Source organism: Chenopodium album, chromosome 23, assembly GCF_948465745.1.
Source record: "Chenopodium album chromosome 23, dcCheAlbu1.1, whole genome shotgun sequence".
Lineage (NCBI taxonomy): Eukaryota > Viridiplantae > Streptophyta > Magnoliopsida > Caryophyllales > Amaranthaceae > Chenopodium > Chenopodium album.
In genome coordinates this window covers 38,168,468-38,183,862 of record NC_137856.1, presented here as the reverse complement: position 1 = coordinate 38,183,862, position 15,395 = coordinate 38,168,468, and the positions used below count along the sequence as shown (strand labels likewise).

At 34.5% G+C, this 15,395-nt stretch overlaps 2 protein-coding genes across 2 annotated transcripts; one reads left to right on the top strand and one right to left on the bottom strand.

Annotated features, from left to right (window-relative positions):
- Positions 1–3,074: 3,074 nt before the first annotated feature.
- LOC145608359 (DEAD-box ATP-dependent RNA helicase 7-like) lies at positions 3,075–7,968 on the top strand. Its single transcript, XM_081663971.1, has 14 exons — positions 3,075–3,642; positions 4,473–4,607; positions 4,731–4,871; positions 4,993–5,104; positions 5,280–5,350; positions 5,538–5,692; positions 5,784–5,895; positions 5,978–6,079; positions 6,237–6,297; positions 6,386–6,554; positions 6,647–6,743; positions 6,834–6,931; positions 7,257–7,390; positions 7,495–7,968. The coding sequence occupies exons 1-14, from the start codon at positions 3,187–3,189 to the stop codon at positions 7,692–7,694; spliced, it is 2,043 nt and encodes a 680-aa protein (XP_081520097.1). The 5' UTR covers positions 3,075–3,186; the 3' UTR covers positions 7,695–7,968.
- A 103-nt stretch (positions 7,969–8,071) lies between these two features.
- LOC145608361 (mitochondrial metalloendopeptidase OMA1-like) lies at positions 8,072–12,542 on the bottom strand. The gene is made up of 4 exons (XM_081663972.1): positions 11,271–12,542; positions 10,984–11,132; positions 8,655–9,372; positions 8,072–8,306 (listed from the first exon to the last, which is right to left on the bottom strand). The coding sequence occupies exons 1-3, from the start codon at positions 12,207–12,209 to the stop codon at positions 9,123–9,125; spliced, it is 1,338 nt and encodes a 445-aa protein (XP_081520098.1). The 5' UTR covers positions 12,210–12,542; the 3' UTR covers positions 8,072–8,306; positions 8,655–9,122.
- Positions 12,543–15,395: the final 2,853 nt, after the last annotated feature.

Here is a 15,395-nt window from a genome sequence, read left to right as displayed (position 1 = left end):
AATGAAATCGAATTATAATCATTTTACGTAAAAACAAAAGTTTTATATTGATCAGGACAAAATTTATAGTGATTGTGAATTATTTATCTTGGATAAGTTAACAATATGCCAGCCTAAACAATTGGAAAGTTATGGGACATGCGTTGTTGCCACAAACCAGGCAACAGGCTGAACAAAATGGCGACATATTTGATAATTGATACTACTCTAACTGGAACGTGGGAATTAATTTGAGCATTTAGAAATTAGAATTAATTAAATTGGACCACAACAACTTCAATTAGAGATTAATAACGTGGCCACATGGAGTCATGGAGTCATATATGGACCATTCACACATTCATGGCGGTGAATGGTGAGTCATTTTATATTTATTTTTCAAGAATGAAGTCAATCTTTACGAATTTTATTTCGACAGTTTTGTTTGGGCAGACATTTAGCTATTACCTTTTAACATTTTTCAGACATTTAGCTATTACCTTTTAACATTTTTATTTAGTAAAATTAAATGTCTAAATCTTTAAAATATTAGGTAAAAATCTTACGGAGTATCAGGTGAATAAGTAGTGAGTCAAGTTTTACTTTAGTCTCTTACACGGAATGTTTTTTTTTTTTCCTTACAACTTTATGTTTTTGTATAAAAGCAATTTGTAATGGATGAAGTATAATGTAATCATACAAATAATGAAAGAAGCAATAGAACATTATAAGGAGTAATTATTTGTAAAGAAGGCCAAGGTACATGAATTTTATTTTATTCTTTGCCTCGTGATTAAGTTTGACTTCCTTTTTGTCTATATTTCAAATTTATTAATATTGTGAAATGTAGAGTAATCGATAACAAATATGCCACTTGCATTAATCTATATTACTTTATATAGGGAGTACTTAAAAAAAATCAAAGCATTTCATACTCCTATTTCATTTACATATACATTATATAAGTTTTAAATCAAGTTTCGTCAAAAGTAAAAGTATTGTAGTTTGAGTGAGAAAAAACAATTACTACGTATAAAATCAAACCTTCTTCCTTTTTTATTTTATTTATTTATTTTTATTTGTAGAAGGCGTTTAGTAATAGTTTAATTGCTCATATTAAGATGGGAAAGCAGTAAAGTATTGCGAATGGAATCTTTCAAACTCTAAAAATCATGACAAGGTTCTACATTAGACTCATCACATAATCTTTTTTGGTTAACCTGTGAATAATTGAATATTGTGTATAATTATAGTTAGGATATACGGAGTAGTTAGGTGGGAAAGAGAGATTAGTGGATTGGACCCAACTACACATTAGACATTTAGACTAATACTGAACCGAGAGATATTAGTGGACTGGACTGAAGCATTAGAACTAACTGTACATGTTTGGTTTAATTTGCGGACATAGTCCAGTGGATCCGTCAATCTTTAGTATCAAATCCAAGACCCAAAACATCCTCTTAATTTATTGTTTTCCATGGCCCAACAATAGGGGGTCAATCTTTTCTTGAAAGAAATGGGTCAATCTTAATTACTCGTAGTTTACAACTATAAAGTACAAGTACTAATTATTTCTCAATTAGATGTAGAGAACACCTCATATGAACAAGGGCTTGTTCCACTTACCTAGGGTTTGTTCACATTTACTTAATTTCAGTTCAATTCAGTTTAGTTCAGCGTTAAGCAGTTCAGTTTAATTTAGTTTAGCTCCAATCAGTTCAGTTCAGTTTTGCTCTTAAATTCTCTCTCATAAAATATTTATTTCAGTTCAGTTCAGTAAATGTGAACAAACCCTTAATTTCAGTTCAGTTCAGCTATAATCAGTTCGGTTCAGATCATCTCCAATCAGTTCAGTTCAGTTCAGCTCCTAATTTCCTTCTCTCATAAAATATTCATTTCAGCTCAGTTCAGTTGGGTTAAGCTCCAATCAGTTCAAGTCAGCTAAAATTAATTCAGTTCAGTTCAATTCAGCTCCTAATTTCCTTCTCTCATAAATATTCATTTCAGCTCAGTTCAATTCAGCAGCTGAACTCAATTTAGTAAATGTGAACAGACCCTAAATCAAACAAATTACTAACTAGCAATCGCTTTACAGCTGATTAGAATGAAATTTGGTATAGAAAAGTCATGCTCGAACCTACTAATTTGGGATAAATAACTTAGGAAAAAGTGAGGTTGTAGGAATGACTGGATTAGGTTGATATTTGACATAAAAACATTTTAACTCATAGCCTTTTTTTTTTTAATCAACTTGTATAGCTTTATCTTAAATTACGATCTATCATATAATAAAATCCTCAAACTATCCTTTAATTTGCCACATAGAGTTTGAAATGTCCTTAGCATGACACTCTAAAAGCTCTTCCCATTTTGAGTATGTACAGTCTTTTAATCGATCAAAGATAAAAGGGATATAATCTTAATATTATTGACAGATTGAGCACACTACTACTCATTAGAAGAGGGTTGATTGTATTTTTAGAAAAAGAGGGAAACCAAGCTAAAAATCTTAAGTAGTGAACTAGTTATACCATGTTAGAATATGATAATATATACACTAAAAAAAGGACTTATATGATAATAATTAAATATATTTACACAATTAAGATTACACATTTAACATGTACAAGAATATAGTAAAAGAAACTTACAATAACCACAATTTCAAGGTGACTTTCTTATCGTCTGCTGAATACGCTAAATTAAACACCACAATTAGACGCATGAGTAAATTATAAAACCATTCAATTCTAGCATCTTTGTCCCTTTCAAAGTATTTTTTTCAACCTAAACAACATTCATCATATTTACCTCGTTGCTTTTCTTGTGGCCATAACTCAAAAGTATAAAACACATTAAAACGGTAAAACCCCAAAATATAAAGATATTTTTTTACTTTGGTTGTGAAAAATATCTCCAAAATCAAAGCATATACTTTATGCTAATTATACCCCCTTTAAAAATAAAAAATAAAAAAAAAAATCTAACGGCAACATATTCAGTAGAATAGGGTTTCATAATCGGACGGCTAAAATCACCCCGCCTCCAAAATCTAACAAACATATAAAACCACCTTAAACCCTAACCGTCTTCTCCCTCTTTCCCTCCTTCTGCAATTCAGAAAGAGGAATTTCATCGCCATTAAACCTTCATTCTCTCTCCTCCATTTTTCTACCTTCTTCATTTCTCTCTCCTCCAATTTTAATGCCTTCATTACCAATGATGATCGATTCCGTTACCCCAGAAACCCTAAAAAAGGAGAAGAAGATGAAGTCGGAAACCCTAGATTCCGACACTACCAAGAAGGAGAAGAGCAGCAGTAAGAAGGAGAAGAGTAGCAGCAAGAAGGAGAAGAAGGATAAAGATGAGAAGAAGAAGAAACGTAAAGCTGTTGATTTAGATGATTTATCTGATAAAAGTGATACTAGCTCTGAATTAGTTCAGGCGGTTGATTTAAACCCTAAAAAAGCTAAATTAATGGAGGTTGTTGATGATGATGAGATTGAAAACCCTTATTCGCTTTCGAATTTTCGGCTTTCGAAACCGTTGAAGGATGCTTTGATTTCGAAAGGGATTAAGGCGTTGTTTCCCATTCAAGCTATGACATTCAATGATGTTTTTGATGGGTGTGATTTGGTCGGTCGTGCTCGTACTGGTCAGGTGTGTATTCATGTTTTGATTTTTCGAGCTTTGATTCTTACTTTTTTCTTTCAATGATTTATGAATTTGATTTTGGTTGTGTTATTATGGTTTTTGTATGAAAATTTATTCTTGAGCTTGATTATAGTGCATTATTGGTTGTATGAAGAATATTTACTAATTACTACACAAAGTTGTATGATTTTATTGGTTTATGATTATTTATCACTTTAAGTTAATTTTAGTGTTTTTATGAGTGTTTTTATGATATGAAGTATGTTATTATGATTAGTCTGGGAAGCAGAGTTGTGGAATCCAAAGTTTGATTTTTTTATATGATTGGCATTGTGTTATAGGTTCATTGTATAATCTGTTTTGGGAATTTGTTAAATTCAATGACTTTATGAAGAAAAGGATGAATGAATGTATGTTAACCTGTTTAGCCTCTCAGATGGAGGCAAGCTAATGTGTTAATACACACTATATAGCTTCTGCTAAGTACCTTAATTCAAGTTTGATATGTATGTTGTAGAAGATAGTAGAATCTATCGTATTAGGTGGTTTCAAGACTTTTAACCTATTGTGAGAAGGGTTTGGTATCAGAAGAATTCTTTAATTTCTTGACTATGGATGTGTAGTGTATTTGTCATTGAAAAAGGAAGATAATTAACTATTATTATGAGGTTTTACTGTTTTAGTGAGATAATGTTCTGAAACTACAGGGTCTTGAGCTCAGTACTTGCCTCATTCTTATGTTGCGAATCATTGTTGTATGTATATAGCTGCCCAAAATTTCAAATGGGCTTTTATTTGTTTACTGCCGAAACAATTAACTCACTGTCAATATACAGGGTAAGACACTTGCTTTTGTATTGCCAATAGTAGAGTCTTTAGTGAATGGGCGCACCAAAGCTTTAAGGAAAACAGGCCATGGAAGGCTACCAAGCGTCTTGGTTCTCCTACCCACCAGGGAATTGGCAACTCAGGTACGGTGCAGAAGATGCACTTCAAATAAATTTTTGCCCCTATGTCCCTAATGTCCACAAGAGTGATTAACATTTAAAATCTAATTTAGTTCATTTGTTTATTTCTACTTTGTCCGTGTGAAGGTGCTAGCTGATTTTCAAGTTTATGGAGGCGCCGTAGGTCTCTCGGCTTGCAGTGTATACGGGGGAGCACCCTTTCATTCTCAGATTAGCAGCTTAAATAGAGGTGTTGATATTGTTGTGGGGACACCTGGTCGTGTAAAGGTATTGTTTTTCTGTATGATGTATCATGCAAACCTGATATTGTTTAATGTTTAGCTCTTGGCTTAATTGGTTCTTGCACTTGTGTCTCTATTTCTTATCTTGTTTGTGAATGTCTTTATAGGATCTTTTAGAGAAGGGTGTTCTTAAACTTGGTTCACTGCTATTCCGTGTCCTTGACGAGGCTGATGAGATGTTGAAAATGGGTTTCATGGATGATGTTAAACTAATATTAGGTAACCTACATCTAACTATATCCATTTCAAACTTATTGTTGTCTGCCTATAATTTTCTATATTATCTCTTGCTAAGTTTGTACTTTGTAGTACCTCCAATCTCATCCTTTTTTTGTCAAAATTTTAATTACCATTTTTCTACATTTTTTTGACAACCTATCTACTGCTTTTTCAGAAAAAGTTGATGACTTTAACAAAGTTCAGACACTTCTTTTTAGTGCTACCTTACCCAACTGGGTCAAAGAGGTTTGTATTTCCCTTAACATGTTAATTAATTAGAATCTTTTTATGCATTGAAAGTTTAGCCTAGTAATTTTATGTGTAAAATATCGTTGTGTACTGATTTGCGGTATAAAATCAACGTTTTGCCTTCAATAGAATTTGGTGATAAATATCTATTTTGTGTTCTAAACAAAGCTGTTTTCTTGTCAAGATTTCTCGAACATTTCTCAAGCCAGCTAAGAAAACCATAGATCTGGTAAGTGATCAGAAAATGAAGGCCAGCACCAGTGTTAGGCACATTGTTATACCATGCTCTTCCTCTGCAATGGCTGATCTCATCCCAGATATAATACGGTGCTATGCCAGGTTGGTTTGTTGTTTCATTCAGTTAATTCTACGCAGAAGCTCCTTGGCTCCTTACTAGCTAGCAACTTATATCTTTATCCTGTATATTCAGTGGAGGTCGTTCAATTGTTTTTACGGAGACAAAAGAATTTGCTTCTCGACTTTCCGGGTTGTTGACTGGAGCGCGGCCTTTGCATGGAGATATACAACAAACACAACGAGAGGTATATCAATGAAGTGACTTTATATAGTAGTTCTTGTTGATGCGATGTGGAAACTAACTAACATGGGATTTGCTAATTTTAGGTCACCCTTAAAGGATTCAGATCAGGAAAATTTATGACACTTGTAGCAACAAATGTAGCAGCAAGAGGTCTGGATATTAATGATGTGCAGCTAATCATCCAAGTGAGTATAGTGTTCTTGTACTCATCTTGCATTATGACTGTTAAACTTTATATTTATGATTAATGATTACCGTAAACTTGTCTTTGTTATATTTGCGTTTGTGTGAACCACCACCCCAAATCAATTTGGGACTAAGGCTTTGATGTTGTTGTTGTAGTGTGAACCTCCACGCGATGTTGAAGCCTACATCCATCGTTCAGGCCGGACAGGCAGGGCTGGTATGTGATCTTGATGGATGCTTTTTAGTCTGTTTGATATAGCCGCTGTCATTGTGGACACTTATCTAAGGGATGATGTTAATTTCAGGTAATACGGGGATTGCTGTGATGCTTTATGATCCAAAGAAAGCCAGTGTCAATAAAATAGAAAGAGATTCTGGTGTTAAATTTGAGCATTTATCTGCCCCCCAGCCTGCTGAAGTTGCCAAAGCAGTTGGCGTTGAGACAGCAGAGGCTATCACCCAAATATCCAACAGGTAGTGCATTTTTTATAACTCTTCATTTACCTATATATGATGCCTAAACTGCAGCCATCTTATAAAGATGTACCCTTTTTTTCTTCGTTCAGTGTTATTCCTTCTTTCAAGGATGCTGCCGAGGAGCTTTTGAGTACATCTGGTCTATCTGCTGTGGAAATAATTGCAAAAGCACTTGCCAAGGCGGCTGTAAGCTTCTTTATCTGATCTTTGCATTGATGCTGTGTTGGTTGAGATTCCTCTTAAATTAAATTTGATGAGGTATGCATCTTTGGACAGGGTTACTCGGATATAAAGGAAAGATCACTTCTTACAGGCATGGAGGGTTGTATAACTTTACTTCTTGAAGTAGGTGGGAAAGAGATTTATAATCCAACGTAAGTTTTGATATTACTGACATTTGCTGTTGAACCTTGCCTTTTGTTTTTGATTGGTTACTTTTAGCAGCAAGATGCTCCCCTACCTAGTTTTATATACATTGTGTTTGTTCAAGTTGACTTTTCTAACAAGTTCAGATAAATAAAAATGGAAAGTTACTGTCTTTTATAGCAGTTTGAAACAAACCAACTTAGAAAGTAAGATACTAAAAACAATGAGAATGCAACAGAGAGATGCCGTATTATTTGCTGACTAGTGCTTTCAGCAATTGCTACTTGTGAACTGGTTTTTACAATGCTGGTTTTAACTTTTTACTCTATCCAGCTTTGTCTATACTATGTTGAAGAGGTTCTTGCCCGAGCAGAAAGCAAACGAAGTGATGGGTGTTGCCCTCACTGCTGATAAGCGAGGGGCTGTTTTTGACGTCCAAGCTGATGATTTGGAAACTTTTCTTGTTGGTAAGTAGATCTTAGATATTTCTGTCAACTAAGATTCTTTCTTTTGCTTAGTTAAGATGCTCTTGAGGGCTATTTGTATTTCTCTAACACTGATTACTATCCAGGCTCAGAAAGTGCTGCAGGGGTGAGCTTGGATGTGGTTAAAACCTTGCCTCCATTGGAGGAAAGAGATATGTTTAGAGGAAGACAAGGCTATGGAGGTGGTTCTAGATTTGGTGGAAGAGGTGGCCGTGGCGGCGGATATTCAGATAGAAGGTACAGCTCTAATGGGTATGGTGGTGGAAGAGGGAGAGGTCGTCGTTAAGTGTTGTAGAATACAAAAATATCAAGAGAGGATTCTCATCTCATCCGTGCACAAAGGTGCAAAAAGTTTTGATGACGAAAAGCATGTGTTGTATTTTTTTTTTTCTTTTCTATTTTCATTTTGAATTTATTAACATTATTAATTTTTCTTTTTGAGATCTCATTTTTGGTGTGATAAAAATACATAACCTGATTAAATGGAAACTCTAGTTAAGCAATACATTTACATGGGTCAATACCTAAATACACAATTAATCGCAAATTTTTTAGTATAATCTTTAGCTTAATGTATTTGTTTTCGTTCACGTAGCTATCATCTTAATGTATTCCGTAATTGACTACTTAAGAGGATGATTTACAATCTGACTGAAAATCATGTATAAAAGAAAATCATGCTATATTGCACAAACTTGTGTGTTCCTTACTACAATCCAAATAGATTCTAAAAAATATCCGTTTTTGTTAGGGTTCTTCTAAACAATAGAAATGTACTTGAGCATTCAATTTAGAACCTATTCCTTATTCACAACCAAATATTTTTCGAGCAGTTAAGCTGTTACTGTTAGTAGTTTTTCAATGATGCTGTTGACAGTCCCTTGACACCGATTACCATCTGCAGCAATAAAAAAAAAAACCACATTACGCCAATTATAAGAACCTAATTCTCATGATAATATGAGTAATTACATTGCAATCAAAATTCACACTTGTTTTTGCTACTCTAAACTTTATTTTATACGGAATACATTAAAGCATTATCGTATAATCAATGTATTTAATTAAATAAGATTGGCAAGAAAAGCCATCATATAATCAAATTGAATAAATGGAGTAATATAAACCCGAAAACTGTTATCATTGAAACTCAAAGCAATTGTATCATTGAAACTCAAAGCAATTGTAAAATTGCAAACAAAAAACCAAGAATTGGAAGTAGAAAAACGATTGAGTATGAAAATACCTCAATTCAATCCGTCGGCTCACGAGAGTAGATCTCTTCTGGGTTGTTCGTGTTGCATTTGATTCTTGACAGTACTGCAGCTCTAATCACTTCTACTATGCTGCGTCCTATTTGGTCACCATTTTCTCCAGAAAATCAGATTTTCAATGAATTTGTGATTGAAACTGGGAGATTTTACAATCAGATTGAATACATTTTTTTTAATTTTAATATTAGAGATGTATATAGAAATAATTTGATTTACATGGATAAAATTACAGTTATTAGTTTTAACTAATATTTGTTCAATGAGTCCAGTCGATAAAACTGGTTTCCATTGAAAGGCACATCCAAAATTGTTGGCGAAAACGCAAATCACATTGGAGTCCTGAATGGAAAAACTTGAACAGATGAACTCCATAAAAGATTCAAGAGTTATTTTGAAAACCACAAAACAGGCCAAATTGCTGGAGATATAGATGTTTTTGGTTACAGAAAACCTTCAATTGCGCGCCCTGCTGCAACTTCACGGTATATATTCACTGCTTCCTCCATTATATGAGCTCGAACTAATAGCTGTGCTCTTGTTTTCCCAGATGGATGGGTTGAAAGGTAATCCCTTAGTCCTGACTCACCAGAGATCTTTCCAAGCTTCTCATATACGCGGGGTGCAGCTCGTGGGTCATATCCAGCAGAAGCCATCAGAAGAAGTCCAATATAATCTGCTTCTATTTCCATCCTACACAATAGACACAAAAATAGATGCCAAAAAAAGCATAAGCAATTCTGAAATTTGTAGCAGCAAGTTCCATCTTGACAAATAGAACCAGAACGATGCAAAAATATTTGATTACTATACAATGATTAGATAGAAATAGTCAAATGAAGGGCACCAATTCACATTAAGAAATCATGCTAAATATGATCTTCTCTTCTAAAAAGCATCATTGTATAAGAACTGCAGCAGAGAGGGGAGAGGGATGTGAAATAGGAGGAACAATGTCCTTACCAAAAACCCAAGATTATTACGAATATGCAAGGTAGTCAATAAAACGGTTATAAGGGAATTAAATTGTTGATACGATCACTAAATGTTGAGTAGTAGTATTGACAATAAACAGGAACATTAACGCATACACATGATTAGCTATAATGATCATTTCTCTCTGATGCAACAACTTTTAAAATGCCTTACGGTCCATGATAACAAGTGGGTTAAAACCTAAAAGCATGATCAGAGATTCAGAGGCACAGGGAGAACAGAACTAATTTTTATATTCAAAGAAGTGCCCTTTGCTGGAAACACAGTTTGAACCAGGAAAGAAAAACAACATTAACTTTGTATAATCACCAAGTGGCATGAAAGCCTAAAGAAGAGGTATAAATAAAATCCGAAAAGGAAGAGCTTATGAGTCATTGACTCAAGACACTTCTAATATCAACAGATGGGAACATGAGTATAGTTGGAAAATATAATTGGAAAACATATCAAAATATTTCTGGGAACTTCCAACTTTAACAGGCTGCAATCCCTGTCTCAGGTATATACACATAACATGTAAATGTACAAAGATGAAAGCTATTTTTCTCTATCTATAATCTAAGGTGCCACCACTAAAAGGGCATCAGAGAGTCTGAGAGTGGATGTCAAGATTGATAATAATGTCTGATGAAACAAGTTAAATGTTTCAAAGTATGTGCAGTAACAGTGTGACACAAAAGCAGCTAGATGGCCTAGACGACTTACTTCAATTAATAACAGATCTAAGGCGTAACATGAAATGATGAATTGTTATTCAACCATATGATCAGTTGTGCATAGTCACTAATATTTGAACACAATCCTCTCCAGTCAGTCCAGTCAGTCAGTCACCTTACAGCTCTCCAGAGTCTCCCACGAGTCCCACCCCAATTTAAATCAGAAAATGGTAATTCAAAGTTCAGACTGCATCACTAGGAAACCATCCCTCTTTAACTGTCTTCTCTTTTATTCAGTTCTCAGAAAGCAAAAAGACAACTAAGAAATTAACAAAACTATGATAGAATTCACCAAAACCATCAGAGTCTAGTAATTTTTGCTCAATTTCTCCTACTTTGTGAAGCTTATGATATGCCCACGACAAGTGTACAAGTGATTCTGATAATACTTGTATGTAGTAGCATGAGAAAACAATTCAACTCTAAGTTATTATTTTATTGTAGGAATGGACCTTACGTTCTAAGAAAACTTAAAAACCGAAGTTGAAAATAATAGAAACTGAAAATTATGTCATGCAAAGGAAATTTTACTCCACAAAGAACATGCTATAGTAAATTATCAAAAAAAACATATTAAGAGTAACAGACTTACTTTCGAGAAAAAGGAAGCCTCAGTAACAGATTTGACATTGCATTGGCAAAATCAGGCGCGATGAACTGAATAAGGATCAGTTGTAAGATTGCAAGCCACAAGTTCTTTGTAATCTGTTCTGCAGAATGTCTAGCCACAGCATGCCCAACCTGACAAAAAAGACACCAACATAAAAATGACATCCACCATGGAAGAGACCTGACATATCAACACTAATGATCAAACAATTCTTTCAAAACAAAAGAAAGAACAACATAACAATGTCGCAAACCAAAGTAACTGTATACCTCGTGTCCAATGATTGTAGCCACTTCAACATCCGAGTTAAAATGCTTGAGCAATCCAGTAAAAACAACAATCTTCCCACCAGGCAAGCAAAAGGCGTTAACAACCGGTTCATTAACCACCAAAACTTCCCAATTCATCCCTTCCAAATGCTCAGTATTTGCCTTAGCATTATGCTCCCTCCCCTTCTTCCTACTATCCTTAACCCAATTATCATCAAGCACCTCCTCCTCCTTACGCCAACTCTCAACTGCATTCTCTTCCAGCTTATCAGTTAACACCTTCTGAGTTTCTTGTCCATTAGCCTCGTTATAGCTACCGCCTTCCACGGCATAGCCTGGATCACTCCACACTTGTTCATGGCTAATCCCTCTCTGCAATGACTCAATGATTTCTTTAGATATCAACCTAACTCTCACACTATCAGGGTGTATTGCAGGCAATATTTTCCCCTTATATTGTTTCTTTAACTTTTCAAATTCACTTTCCCCAATTTGCCTCTCTAGGGTTTTTGACAAAAGCACCAAATGCTTCCTCTTTGTATAGGGCACAATCTCAGAATTCCCAAAATAAACAGTAATCACAGCACCAGAACCAATCACAATTACAATGAACAAATGCCTAGGATTCTGAAACCACGATTTAAAACCTCTTGGCTTAAAATGATACATTTGGTTTCTATCAACATAGTAATTTCTCCTAGTAATACCAGAAATCAAGCTACTTTGATTATTCTTTAACCCATTAAAATTCCCAAATTTTGAAGAAATTGAAGGTGACCCAAATAACCCAGAAGACTTAAATTGATTGCAAAATAAAGAAGATGAACTGGAATCAATTCTTGGGACAGGAGATTGAACTGGGGTTTTAGGCAATAATCTAGAACTAAAGCTTCTGAAAGTACTGTAAACAAACCTTGATCTTCTATACCATGACGCCATGATTTTAGGGGAAGAATTCAAGAAAATGTGCTATCTTTGATCAAAATTCTTCAATTTCTGGATCATTTATGAACTGGGTATCAAGAAAAAATGATTGATTTTTCGTAAATTGAATTTGTTACAAGATTAACGATTCTCGAGGAAGAACACTTTGTTTCTTGAATGGCAAGAAGGGCGTGAATTATAATGAAGATTTAAAGGTAAAACAAGGGAATTGATGTAGAAGAATCTGGAAGTTTGAATAGAAGTTTGTAGCCATTGTCTGTGAATTTTGGGAGCCTTGGAGGTGATTATTGATTATTTAAATTGGTTTTACCCGGAAAAGGTGACAAGCTTTTCTTTCTTCAAAAGAAACTCCGAATAATTTGTCAAAAATGGAAACGGGTCTATTATTTGATAGGCAATCAAATTCAATTGAACTATAGAGTACAACTACAAGCTATATTGCTATACATGCCTATATGGCTATATCTATATACTCGTAGAGTTGTTGTACAAAATATTTCAAATGTTCAAGTTAAAATCAAGGATATTTAGGGTAATACTCGTATAATAGAGGTAGTAAATTATTTGATCGTACTTTAAAATGGATGATATAAATTGAAGTTGATTGTGTTCGTCTTGATTTGAATTCGTATAGAAATGTATAGCTAAGTCGCTATAATTCCTATTCCATATAATTTGTTTATGGACAGAAAAAGGAAGTCAAGAAAGTTACTCAATTCATTATATACAATTTGACACAACTGATCTGATTGTCACTTTTACAATCTTATACTCTTTGTAAAGTATTCAACCCATATAAAGATGAATCGTTCAAATCTCGTTGAATAACTTGCCAAACTAATAAATTACATTAGGTTAGGGTGGTTTCACTTGCATAGCACCAAGACTATACAATCTTATACTCTTTGTAAAGTATTCAACTCATATAAAGGGAGAATGTTACTTAAATTTTTGCCCAAATTGGTTAAAGGGCACTATTTGATTTTCCTAGCAACAATAAAAATTTGTGTGATTAGTTTGAATAAAAAAGAAAACTTTGACCAATATTATTGCTAATTAAAATTTAACATTATATTAATTATAATCGTATTAGATTTTCTTACTAATAATTTAACTAGTATAAATGATAAAAAGATGCGGACGAAACTAAAGTGAGCTAAATAAAACCGAACTAAAGAAATCAGAACATAATTGGAAAAAAAAAAAACTAATTATTTTATAGGGTTTATTCTTGGTTCTCATTACAAAATGTGAACTTGAATACTTGATATTGACAGCCTATAATCCACATTTTTTGAAGAAATTTTGAGGTTTTGGGACCTGCTGGCAAAAAGTGTTGAGACCCTAGGGGATATATCTCGGGATCATATAATGTCGTCTGAAACAATATATGATCATTATATATTGTCACAAGCGTACGTTGTAGGCTTGAGTCTACGAAATCAATGCAAGTTGTGAATGGGTAAAATGACCTTTTAAGGGCATATTGGATGGTTCCACCGACCCAATTGGACACCTGGTGGGTATTAGAGACCATGGTAAACATTTCGGCAATTTTTATTTCCGGGCGAAAAAAGGTCAAAAAATTACAAAATTGAAGGCTATAATCCAAGCTTTTTGAGGAAATTTTGAGGTTTTGGGGCCCGGTAGCGAAAAGACTTGAGACCCTAAGGGATACATCTCGGGGTTATTTAATGCCGTTAGAAACCTTATATATGATCATTATATGTAGTTATACGCGTCTGTGGTAGGCTTGGGTTTACGAAACCGGTGCAAGTTGTGAACGGGTAAAATGACCATTTCAGGACATATTGGATGGTTCCACCGACCCAATTGGACTCCCAGAGGCTATTAGGGACAATGGTAAACATCTTGGCAATTTTTATTTTCGGGCAAAAAAAGGTCAAAAAATTATAAAATCGAAGGCTATAATCCACGCTTTTTGAGGAAATTTTGAAGTTTTGGGGCCCTGTGGCGAAAAGCCTTGAAACCCTAAGGGATACATCTCGGGGTTGTATAATGCCATTTGAAACCATATATGATCATTATATGTTAGTTGTCTTAAACGTCCGTGGTAGGCTTGAGTATATAAAATCACTTCAAGTTGTGAACGGGTAAAATGACCGTTTAAGGACATATTGGATGGTTCCACTGACCCAATTGGACTCCCGGAGGCTATTAGGGGCCATGGTAAACATCTTGGTAATTTTATTAGCGGCGAAAAAGGTCAAAAATACAAAATTGAATGTTATAATCCACGCTTTTTAAGGGAAATTTTGAGGTTTAGGGGCCTGTGGCGAAAAGCCTTGACACCCTTAGGGATACATCTCGGGGTCATGTATTGCCGTTTGAAACCATATATGATCATTTTATGTTGTCATAAGCGCATGTGTTAGACTTAAATTTACAAAATTGGTGCAAGTTGCGAACGGGTAAAATGACCGTTTAAGAACATATTGGATGGTTTCACCGACCCAATTGGACTCTTGGAGGGTATTAAGGACCATGGTAAACATCTCAACAATTTTTATTTCCGGGCGAAAAAAGGTTAAAAAATTACAATATTGAAGGCTATAATCAATGCTTTTTTAGGAAATTTTGAGGTTTTGAAGTCCAGTGGCGAAAATTGTTGAGACCTTAGGGAATATATCTCGGTGTCATAAAATGCCGTTTGAAACTTGGCCATATATGATCAATATACGTAGTCATAAACATACGTGTAACGCTTGAGTTTACGAAATCACTACAAGTTGTGAACTGGTAAAATGACCGTTCAAGGGCATATTGGACGGTTCCATTGACCCAATTTGACTCCCGGAAGATACAAGGGATCATGGTAAACAACTCGGCAATTTTTATTTATAGGCGAAAAAAGGTCAAAAAAAATTACAAAATAGAAGGCTATAGTCCACGCTTTTGAGGAAAATTTAAGGTTTCAAGGCCCGGTGGCGAAAAGCCTTGAAACCTAAAGGGATACATTTCGGGGTCATATAATGCCGTTTAAAACTATATATGATCATTATATGTTGTCATAAACGTCCATCATAGGATTGAGGTTACGAAATCACTTTAAGTTGTGAATGGGTAAAATGACTGTTTAAGGGCATATTGGATGGTTTCACTGACCCAATTTGAATCCTGGAGGATATTAGGGACCATGGTAAACATCGCGACAATTTT